At 46.0% G+C, this 12,114-nt stretch overlaps 2 protein-coding genes across 2 annotated transcripts; both read right to left on the reverse strand.

Moving 5' to 3' along the window:
- Window positions 1-64: 64 nt before the first annotated feature.
- BDW43DRAFT_306165 (putative JmjC domain protein) lies at window positions 65-1,747 on the reverse strand (the record flags this gene model as incomplete). The annotated part of the gene is made up of 1 exon (XM_032045965.1): window positions 65-1,747. The coding sequence occupies one exon, from the start codon at window positions 1,745-1,747 to the stop codon at window positions 65-67; it is 1,683 nt and encodes a 560-aa protein (XP_031905132.1).
- A 273-nt stretch (window positions 1,748-2,020) lies between these two features.
- Window positions 2,021-3,922, reverse strand: BDW43DRAFT_261221 (GTP-binding protein Obg). The gene has a single exon (XM_032040284.1). The coding sequence runs from the start codon at window positions 3,792-3,794 to the stop codon at window positions 2,154-2,156; it is 1,641 nt and encodes a 546-aa protein (XP_031905133.1). The 5' UTR covers window positions 3,795-3,922; the 3' UTR covers window positions 2,021-2,153.
- Window positions 3,923-12,114: the final 8,192 nt, after the last annotated feature.

Here is a 12,114-nt window from a genome sequence, read left to right on the forward strand (position 1 = left end):
TGCCTCGATAAATACTCAAGGAAGTTCTTCTTCTCGAAGAATATTATCGTAATTCGTAAGAACTTTACTCCCACCAGAAACTAACGCTGATTCCCGCCTTCAAGCCACGGACATAATGCCACCACCCAATGGGAATATACAAGCACTCGCCTTCCCTGAGAACTGTTTCGACATATTCCGCCTGCATAAAGCCGGGCCATATGGCGTCCCATTGCTCGGACTCGGCCGGGGAGAGTTCAATGGCTGCGAGGTCGACCTGTGACGTATTGGACATATCTATGAGGCGTGGCTCGCTGGCTTTTCCTTCACCACCATGGGTTTGACCATCTCTGCCCTCAGAAGACGACGAATGAACAGCTTCCATTCCCTTCGGATAGATCTGGGACGTAGGTGTCCGGGGAGAGTAGAGGCGGACATACTTAGCGCCCACGACCTGAACCAGGATGTTATGGTAGGGGTCATGGTGGAGAGGCGATATAGTCCAGGAAGGGCCGATCCAGGTATTAATGATCGGATCGGCAGGGAGGCCCCGCTCCGAAGCCGAGCAATCTGACGCATTGTCATTGTCATTGTGGGAGCTATCCTGCCCCGTACGACTAGTAGATGTCGCCTGTGAACCCATTTCCTTGAGTTTCGCTTCTTGCGCCTGCTTTTTCTTCAAGTACACTGGCGTCCCGGGTTCCGGCCCCGGTGGATCAATGTAACAATAATCAGGAACACAGATATCCTTTCGCAAGGCTGGAATCTGCGCTAATAGGTCGTGCTGCGCCAGGTAACCAGTAAGGTCTTCTTCGACTCCGTCTTGGCCGAATTCACCGTCAGATTGTTTCGAAAACTGCATCTGCCCACGCCAGATATAGCGGTCGACGAATTCCCCGAACTGCATAATCCGCTGGCCCCAGCCCTCGTCTGTATATGATCTCCCGATTTCCACTGGAACAAGTCTCCGGCCCCCAAAAGTGCGATCAAACCAATAATCTTTCGAGGCCCACGGTCTAGTCGACATCGCCGGCCAATGCTCCACCGCGTCGGTAATAACCAGCGGAGTCCTGACATGGCGGATATGACGTTCGATTGAGTCGAAGGACGGTGCCGAGATGCGAGGTATGGGATTCTTCAGCCCGGGGCCGGGAATAGCATCTGGTAAAAACAGCGGAGGCGAGAGTTTTCTGCGTTTGGCGGCTCGGTCGTCGTCACCACCCTGAGAGTATTCGGGGTCGGCCGTTCCCTTTCTATAGGAGGTAGTGGCATTCTGGAGTGCATCAAGAAGGGATTCAATAAGCGACTCGCGTAGGGGGGCACCGGTCATAATCAAGGCTTTGTCGAGAATGTGAACAGTCGGGGACAACCACGGCGCATCGGGAGGTATTTTCAGCGTCTCCTCCTTTTCGCTACTCGGATTGTTGTTTATATAGCCAAACAAGTGAGAGCCAAGTGATGTATTGTGCATTACACCCTCTTTATGCGAGTTTTCTTCGCGTGGAAACCCAATGTTGTTGCATATGCTGAGACATGCTTTGACGATACTCGCGTCCGTGTATAGGCGTCGCCAACATGTTTCAACATCTTTGAATGGGAAAACGCGTAGGTTCGCGTCGGCAAGCTCCAGAGCCTTATCTGGAGTGTCTAATATAAGTTCCCGATGAGCTTTGAGGTCGTGACTGAGGCATTCGTGGATGGGGTCGTCGGAGGCTGGATCTGCGATGGCGGAGAGCGCGACAGTAATGAGTTGTTGGAGGAGGACCATTGTCTCTTAGGTGAGAGAAAATCCAGAAAAAGGCTCGGTTTAGAGTTGTTACCAGAAACGCTAATGCATATATGAGACCATAGATGGGAATGAGGTTTTTTCACATGTTGTTGCTGTTGTTGCTGTTGTTGTTATCTTTGCGAACACTTTTTTTTTTTACTTCACTCTTAATTTATCGCAACGTCATGCGGGGATTACAGTTTCTTTAGGTCCGACACAACATAACAAAGACTAAAACGCAACACATTATTATATAAAAATTTGGGTGAAGGCTTTGGGTATCTACCACGTGAATAATATACAAGGATCCAATAAATACAATGACCGAATTTGCCATATCGCAGGATAGTAAAATTAGCCCAGCTGCGTTTGCAGACCATGTACACAGGAGATGTATAAAACCGGCTCATTGCAGGAACTCCATGATGAGTTTAGGAATGCGTTCGACTCCCTCTCCCCTCATAGCGCTCACAGGAACAGCGTGTAGCTTCTCCCTCCAACCATCGGGGTTGCCTCCGGGATGCTCAACCTGGGCCTTCTCTACAGCGGAAAGATAGTCCCTTAGTATCTTGTACTGTTCTTGGGTCTCTGGCAGATCAGCCTTGGTAGCAACAACGAACCAAGGTTTCGTGTGGATAGGGGGGAGGGTGAGATCGGGAAGCTCAGATTTGTTCATGATCTCATGGGTTTCAGACTGAAGCTCAGGCAGACCATGCGTGGGTGGAATCCATGTTGAAGAGTCGTCGAACTTCAAAGACGGTTCCGCATCACGTACCCGCTCGTATTCGCCAAGTTCATGCCACAGATTCTTGAGTCCTTGTATGGGATCCCCAGCGCTAAGGTCCACTACAAAAGCCAAAATGCCTGCTCGTTCGATATGTCGCAGGAACCCTAGACCCAGACCACGGTCAAGATGCGCGTTCTCAACCAAGCCAGGAATGTCGGCAATAGTAAAGCTAGTCCGCCGGGCCTTTCCCTTGGATTCCACCAGCGGCCTTCCTTTATGATCATCAATAACGACCGTTCCGATATTTGGCGAAAGGGTGGTAAATTCCCAGTTTCCAATCCGCGTACGACTGTTGGTCAGCGACCGGAGTAGCGTACTTTTTCCAGCGTTAGGTTTTCCAACCAGGCCAACATCGGCGAGCAGCTTCAATTCAAATTCTAGCTCCAGGCGCATACCCCCTTCTCCTCTAGAGGCAAAATTCGGGCGAGTAATCGAACGGGACACCCAATGCGGATTTCCCAAACCCCCTACACCACCGGCAGCAAGCAAGATAGGTTTGTCCATATGATGCGACAGATCAAGATGAATTGGTGCTTTCGGTTCCAGGGCGGCGATAGCCTGTCTCCTAGGTGGGTTCCTTGGGAATACCGTCGTCAAGAAATCTGAGGGATTTGCTCCAGGGTAAAGTACCCATCGGTCACGGCGAATAGACGGCAGCCCAATCTCATCTAGCTCCTCCACTGTCGCAGCTCGCTGTCGTTTCCGAAGGGCCAGTTCCTCAGCAACTGGATCATATCTACTCACTTCACGCACCACAGTCCCCACGGGCACCTGTATAAGAACATCGTCGCCTCGTTTGCCACCTTTGCTTTTACCCTGTCCATTTTTCCCTCGAGCAGCTTTTATGACCCCCCTGCGCGCAAGCTTATGTAGACTCGTGAGACCTTCAATGGCCTGGATGTAGATACCTCCACCACTGCCGCCGTCGCCGCCATTCGGCGGGCCTTCCTCAATATATTTTTCTCGGAGAAACGAGACGCATCCATTACCACCAGAGCCCGCATACATCACCGAGCGGCATTTATCCTGGAAAATGAATCGAGAATAGTCTTCGGGTGAGGGGTTTAGGTGCGAATGTTCGGAAGGCTGGTCGAGGGAGGTGGGTTGGTCTGCTGGTGGTAAGGGTTCAGTCTCTGTGCTGTACTGTCGATAGCATTTCCGAAATAATCCTATCGATCCTTTCCTAGTGGTATGGAAATGAACAGTCTGTCGGACAAGAGGGTGAAGTGACCGAAATAAACATATTCGTTGTGTCGTCATTTTGGAATAAGAGCTGTGTCGCTCATCCTAGGGTGAACGATCCTTCAATACGAATCCGAGATATAAAGCCAATAATCAACTCAACAGCATTTTCCCTCTTTTTTTCTGAATTGCTCAGCACGTTGGCTTGAGTAATTGCGAAGAGAGTATATGATTGATGTTGTCATAGCTCTGATGGAGCTGGAGCAAACCTGCAGCACACGTGATCTTATCACGGATGATAACGGATATAGATTGATGCCCTAAATATTAGGCAATCACTGGATGTATACATGATATTATACATGATATCCATGGTCATAAAATTGATGATTGAAATTCGAATACGGTGTTTAAATTTTGGCTCAATTAATTATTGATCCAGGTCTGAAAGTCCTGTAAGTATCTCTAGTAGTTAAAGCCTTGTATTGTTATCCGAGGCTATGTGGAAGGTATATATTCTATCTCAAGGTATAATGATAATCAAAGCTCCGAAGTCCCTTGACAAATCTCGTTCAATATACAAGACGACAGGATATACTTCGCGAAGACAACAACCAATCACTATAGAAAAATTGATTCTTAAAGAGTGAGAACGCAACCAAATATCATGAAGTATGTAGGATTAGCTGACGGACCAGCATGCAAAATGGATCACGCATTTATAATACTTGTAAACACTCCACTGGCGCTTGACGGTGATCACAAGCTGCAAATACTGGACAAGGTACCCACTATGATAAAGAACCCAACTATGTATTCTGTATGAAACCTAGCCTGCAAGCTGGGAGGTTTTTCTGCACGATAATGGAACGGCTACCTTGTGAGATTGGAACCATTACTACACAGGAATATACACTATTCGCTTACATTCTCCGCTAGTTACCAATATTCTCGTATTTGGCAAATAGAGGCTCTCCCGCAGTTTTCGGCGAAAAAATTAGTTGGCGAGAAGCACGTCGTGTAAGGCTGACTAGCATTGCGGGACGAAGGACAAATTGTCGAGTACAGTAACATCACAAGGCAAATCTTAGGAGAGAACTAAGGCTGGTGGTAGTGATATGCCGTGCATCTAGGGAGAGGACAAATAACCCTCGTAGTCGTGGATACTAATAACGGACGCTTGCGAAGTCGGAGGGGACTCCGCATATCATTACTTTCAAGAACTAGTGTAGTGACCTACGCATACGCTATAAGTGAGATATTTACTCATCCCAAAGTAAGTGCTCTTAATAGAAATAAGCGCTGAAAGGGACTGAAAGTGGTTATAAGAATGTGGTTCTAGCAACAGCCCCCCTCGAGGTGATAGAGAGCTTGATCATTTGCTAGCCTGACAGCACACAGGAATAACACAAATATAGCGGAAGTTATCATAGGTCACTAGGATACGGAGTACTAATTGCTATGGTAACCTGAAAGAGTATGGCTATATTAAGAAGTATCTAGTAGATCCATGCTACCTGTACCGCATACCTTGTAGCAGCAATCAATTCCCAACACTAACAGATTACATTTAAGTAGCAAGCATGACGCCCTCGTCAGCGAACTCCTAATAATACCATTGTCACATCAGTCCCCAGCAATTAATAATCGATAGATTGCGCAGTCGACATGTCACATAGTGATATACGACTAGTGGGGGACACTAAGAGAGGAGTGGCGCCAATAGTATGATTGAATCCTTCACGACGGAATAGATTAGACTTTCTAATCCAAGATCGATATGTGTAGTTCCTGGCGGAATAACAAGGATATTCCCAGTAATCAAGAGATCATCTACTGATAATTCGCTCTTCATTGAAGTGATACTTTGAAAATGTGATCGTGACAGATCAAGTGAACCAATCAGTCTAGTCGGAGATGCTCTACCGACTGAGTTCCAGCTACTTGATAGTTTGGTAACATGTACATACTTACATGCATCTGGCTAGCCATCTTACGTTCTGTAAATTCGATCCATAGAGCTCAAGCTAAGGTTTGACCAAAGATTGGGAGGGCGGGGGGAAATGGTGAATACCTTCTGTCCGGAATTCGGGACATGAACTGCACATGACGAAAAACAATATCGAACTAAAGTCCAGACCATCATAGGAAGCCTGTACTTTTGACAGCCTCGGGGAGGCGAGACCATTCTGGGGCGGAGGATCGCCTTTAGCGTTTTTCTATGCGATCTGAGCTTACGCTAGTTTATCGACCGCTTCACTTGACTGATGCAAAAATAAATACTGATCGATACCATACACCGTTGTGGGGTCTGGGATTCTGGACCAGGAAATGTTTTTTCCTCTTTCCTTTCATTCATTAATTCATTCACTCTTTTTCCCCCAATTTTTTTCTTTCTTGACGTAGGTGGGGATTTCGGTTCTATACACACAGTTCATGGCTACCGGTACCCTGGTTTTAGGGCCTAGACTTACTACTGTCGAGGATTCATGATCACATGAGTCAGGAGCCCTTAAACAGTAAGGCAGCTTCGCAGAAGGAAAAAGAAACCTGTTTCAATGTTGTATAGTATTACTATGTGTGGCCTATTTGAATGCGTCATCACCGCAGGGATACCAACATACCTTGTTATGTATCCTGCCCCTCACGCCTGGAACACTTGGCAAGGCTTCCCTTCAGGGCCAACAATGCCAACGTAACGTTACCGTGGTTAAGAGGGATTAGGTGGTCAGCTAGAACACATTGGTGGAGAATCTCTGACCGATAAGAAGACGATTGACGGTAAGACCTATTGATGAAATGGCGGCGACCAGCTATAGGCTGTCTGACAACAATAGAAACGACAACGACACAAAAAGAAAAGAAATAAAAGAAAAAGGAAATAAGATCAATACATTGATTTTAGATTGCATGCATATCTGACAGCTGGGAAAAAAAACAAGTTTTGTTGAGGTCATCTAGGTTAAGGTTGATCTCTCCGTGCCCTGCAAAGCCCACGATAGGTCAATGGTACAGGCCAGAAATACCTAGCAATATCATAATTATTCTAGGAACTACTCTGTATAGGCCAGATCTTTTTTGTATACCCAGTACATATGGGATTCTTGGGCAGATATACAGGGCGTAAGACAGCATAGCATATATGAAGTGAAACAGGTTTGTGTGACATGGCAGGTATACTAGCTCTAGCCTAGACAAGCATCCAAGATGTTGGTGATAGAGGTCTGCCTATAATGTGGTCATTATGAGATAATGAACTTTGTGCCCGGCATGCATAAACCCATCCAGTTGGAATCCTTACTGTCTTTTTGTAGGCTCCACATATATGTACAGACGCGCATACTGTGTAAGCAACAAGGTCAGCCACCGTGACCGCTGATCAGTTTAGCCTCCTCCAAACAGGTCGTCAACGCATCTTGACCCTGCAAGTTGTCGTAGTATATGCACGATCTAGATTTTTGGGCGGTGACAGATCCAGTGATGTTAGACCAAAAGATATATCGACGACTATGCTTGGTAGGCAGGACGGCAGATAGTTCGCTGAACCTGCACGTGCCAATCGGACTTTAAAAGAAAAGAAAAGTATTGTTGGTTGTGTTGACACGGGTTAGCACATGATTTCCCTAGAGAAACAATCGAGAACATCGACATCAATGATGCTTGTATGCACGAAGGGCTTCACGACGCAAGGTGCTTGGAACCTTGGAGATACTGTACATACTACATGGGCATGTTCGCGAGACGGAAACAAGAGAAACAGCCGTTAAAAGAGCTGAGGTTCCGCAGTGGAGTCTACTTGTTCCACAATCGATCGGCTGATAGGTAGTTTGGAATACGGGAGTGATACAGCAGGAGAGAGAGAGAGCCCTGTCTCACAAGATCATGGCAGAGTAGTCCTAAAAAAAGGGGGAGGAGAGGGAACAAGTCAAAAATTTGGGAATTGATTTGAATTGAGTTGGTATTTTATTTATTTATTTTTACTTCCATTTTCATTTCATCTTTGTGAGACAGGGACAAGAAACTTTCAGGCTAAGACCGTACCCCTGGGGGATGATTGTTATCCGTCGCCGCGGCACCGGATCCTGCATTCCGGTGGAGAAATCTTTTAGTACAATGGGAGAGTGTTCCTAACTTTGTGTCTTCGCCACTGGGAGAATTTTGATAAGCATCCTAGACCGTACTTGGATAGTGAGACCCATATACTCCTATACGCACTGTGTATAAACCTTACTCAGGTCGTACGGTACTTTGCGCCTTTGTCGACCGCATTCTTTAGTATTTCCCCCGAATTAACTTTGGAGGTCCGAAAGTACCGGCCGAATTACTACAGCACACGGTATCAACAGATCCTTCGTTCCGATTATTTACTAGTTTAATCCGTAGAGCCGAGACAATTTGCCACGGGCTCAGTATTTCATACATATTCCCTACCCAGACATGTGGAGAACGGATACTTCGTTGTAATTCCGCGGATATAGTTGGGAAACTAGTACACATGCAGTTTTAACACAAGTTACTAGAAGCGGAAGTACGGCGTGGTCAGGACCTTTTTTTCGTTTCGTTCCCCGGAATTAGCTCGTGACGTCCCAGCAAATGAAACAAGTTGCGGACTCAATCAGCAATCTAGTGACCCAGAACCATGTTTCATATCGCGCTAAAATAGACATCAATTCGCAAAGTCAATGGCTTCATTGGCCCGGGGAATGGCATCCGGTTCCAGGCACAAAGCCGTGGATCTCTCATACCTACGCTGTACCTTTTTTGGTAGGTTGTACTTTGCACTGCCAGGTCGGAGGTAGTTCTGTGTAGCATAAAGTCTGATTCCGGTATACACTAGGCATTGTCAATCAATGTTTTGTTCCCCTTCACACGGTAGTATTGTTGACGTCAATCGTAACACAGACAGGGATGAATTAAACAAAGTTTTCTTCTCCCTCCTCCTTGTGTCTTCTGCGAATGACGATAATGTTGGATGTCTTATTCATATCGGGAAGAGCGAAAGAGGGGCTCTGATTGGAGGAGCGAACATTTAGGGGGTAAAAAAGGGACAATGGAAACCATTCCTTCAGGTCTCACTAAGAGGTCACAGAATTAGTATTACGTTGCGCTATACGAAGTCGTAGATGAATAGCTCCGGGATCAGCTCAGCCATTATGAATGGCTGACAAGACATCCCAGCTGAGGACCTTCATCTCCAAAACAAGAACTACACAATACCCGCCACAACCGCACCCGCATTTGCCTTTAGTTTAATACCGTAGAAGTGATGGAAGTAGAGCTGGTGGGCTGATTTCCAGCCTAACCCGTCGTGAATAATATTACACTGATTCTAGAAAGATTCGATACATGTTACAACTACTCCGTACAGGCACCCTTAATAATACATGGAGAGTAAACAATCATCATGAAACATCGGTCCACGCACACCTACACATATACACCTCCATAAGAAACCAATCATTCTGTCATTCAGCCGGAGACTAAGAAATTGACATGAGAAAGGGCGGTGAGAAATTTCTCCTTTTCTTTTTCTTTGGTTTTTATTTTATTCTTATTTTATGTGTATTTTATTTGAATTTTTTTTTTTGCTTGTGAGTCACTCTCTTCCGCTGAAAAAAAAGACCCCAAATAAACAGCTTCCGACGTCATGTCCCGACAGTCTGGAACGAAGCTGCGGCTTTCTGAATGATCCACAAAATATGTACATAATCTCCATCTAACAAGGATTCGGTGGCTTGTTATTTGGGAGCTGCGATACGGAGCTTATCAGACTCCAATGCTGTTAATTAAGGGAAAAAAATACGGCGCTCTTCATCTGGTAAGCAAGTATTTCCCTTGTACTGAATCCAGCATTACAGGAGATTTTCTGTTATCTGACTCTATAGCGTCAATCTTTATCGGATGACCAGAATGTGAGAGTAACAAGCTCTAAAAGGTTAACGCTGTCATTCGGAGAACGAGGGAATATTTCGCCGTGACCTCTCGACAGCTACTAGTAGAGAATGGCCTGATGCTGCGGTTTTTGCCCCATGCCATGGTAATGCCTTACACGCAATCCATTATCATCGCGGGGCAACCCAACCCCGCCTGAAGTAAAGATGGAAGATCCAGCAAGTAGATAACCAAATAGCCCTGCATGAAGAGATGTATAGGTAGAGCAATGTATGTACATACATGACCTAGGTATGTCTACCCTACCCTCCTATCCCACGAATATTCCTTTCCGAAATGGCTGCCTATCAGTCCATTATCGTGGCTGTGTAGCTAGATCAGGTCACCGTTTGTTGCTCACCGTATATTCTGATTCTGATCCGCCTTCTGCAAGGTGGACAGGGTCCGCCGCCCTTTTCTTTTTTCTTCTTAGCGAGCTGCCGAGGTTGGTGATACGTTAAGGCTGATTGTATCGGGATTTACCCGCCATTTCATTTCTGCCCAAGCTAATAGGAGGTATTCCAACTGGCTGACCTATGATAATGGTTGTCTGCAAGAATTAACGCGCACTGGAACTGCAGCAACAGGGAATTATGACCCAGGATCTTGACAGATGCTGTCAAAATGTGCCCTGCATTGAGGATTGTACCCAAGGAGTCTGCAAGCCCCTCTTTTCCCTCTTGACCGCTTACTGTCGGTGAATTTACTATTCCTGATTGCCCCTCACCTCCACTCCATCACAGAAGCAACTTGGAAGTCATTTCAGCTGCAGGGCTTCCCCATTGAGCTGCCAACAAACTCACCGACGCGAATGACTTAACTTTCAAATGACTCCTGTTAGTCAGTGCCAACGTCTCAACTGGCACCAACTGCCCAATAATTTCCGAGGACCAACAACGCCCAATTACCCCAGACAGGTGATGTTCACATGACTAGCATCACTGCATACATCGTTAGGTGCATCGCCATGACATCTCATCAGTTGTTCTTGTTCTTGTTTTCTCTGTCTCTTTCTTGCTCAATTTTCCTTTTTTCCTTTTTTCCCTTTTTCCTTTTTGCTCCGAACCGTCCGACTGGACACTAACGTGGACACGATTATCAACTAGAGGATGGATGATGTTTACAACCATCCTATCTTGCGTAACATACCCTGATTTGAAGAGCGACGCGCCGACACCGCCAGATAATGTATCTTCGCGTCATCCGCCAACGCTCGGAACTCGGGGAACACTTCCTCCTCTGTCTTATTTGCAATAATAATAATCATAATAATATTAGAGAAAAAAAGAAAAAAAAAAACAACAATAACCAAAGCGCATTGGTATGTATTTCATGCATATAGTACGTAAAATAAGAATGAGCCAAACCCATAAGAGAAAGAATACAGAAAGAATCGGAATTTGGGTATATCACTGCATTATTGAGTGAATGTATCGGGAACATCAGGGAAGCACTGACATTGGAGTCAGTTTTTGTTGCTTGAGGGGAAAGGAAGAAAAGAAAAGAATAAAAACAAAAGTTAAGGATAGGGGGAAAAATAGAACAACTCATGATATTGTATCCCTAGGAGAATCAAATTTGTTTGCTTTTGAAACTCTTGTCTAATCCTATCGGGGACTGTTTTCTCTTATCTTCTTACTACCTTACTTCGTCTAGGTGTTTAGCTTGCATCCTCCCTCGTGGGAACCATGTGTGTTGTAGTGGATGGACTGTTGCGAACACAACGGCTACACTTGATCACCAGATTCAGTTTCAGTTGACTTCCGGAATTCTCTTCCACATTCACATCCCTATGATAGAGCAGTCTGCATAGCGTCCCCCGATTGGACCGCTGCTTGTCAAAGTAGGATGACGTCGTGTTTGTCCCTCTTGTCAGCTTCTGGAGGGTCTTCAGTGGAAATTGATCTAAAGGATCATGGGCCCTGTCACATTTGGACCACTGTCTGACCTACTAGGGGAGAAGTCAAGAGATCACTTGCAGCATCCTTCTATCGTTTTTCTTTCCCACTTCCTCACCCCCGTTTGGCTCGCGTGGACCCCAGATCGGGACTACACTAAGTCAGGCACTACGAGATCCACCGCCTATGTGATACTATTTACCCTTTGCAGTAGTGGACTGTTGCTACCTACGTATTATGGAAGGTTGTACTGTATGAGGCACACCTCTGGTCCGTACGGTATGGGTTCTGTATCGGCAACCAGGATCTGCAACGGAGTTCCAATCCCTTGGTCCTTAGGGTACGGGTTTCCACCTCCGCCTTTCATTTAGCGCTTATATAACAGAGCGGATGGCTTTCACCTCTTCTCTTTCTTTCCATCCCCTACCAATTTTCGGACCGAAAGGCGTCCAATGATTGAATGCCTTAAGTACAAATGGAACAATGGCAGATCGTCGGGTAGCAGTAGTATGACCGTTGTTGCGATAGTCTTGTTTAGTGTCGTGAAACCCTAACGTACTGGCGGATGT

The sequence above is a fragment of the Aspergillus alliaceus genome, assembly GCF_009176365.1.
Source record: "Aspergillus alliaceus strain CBS 536.65 unplaced genomic scaffold BDW43scaffold_3, whole genome shotgun sequence".
Lineage (NCBI taxonomy): Eukaryota > Fungi > Ascomycota > Eurotiomycetes > Eurotiales > Aspergillaceae > Aspergillus > Aspergillus alliaceus.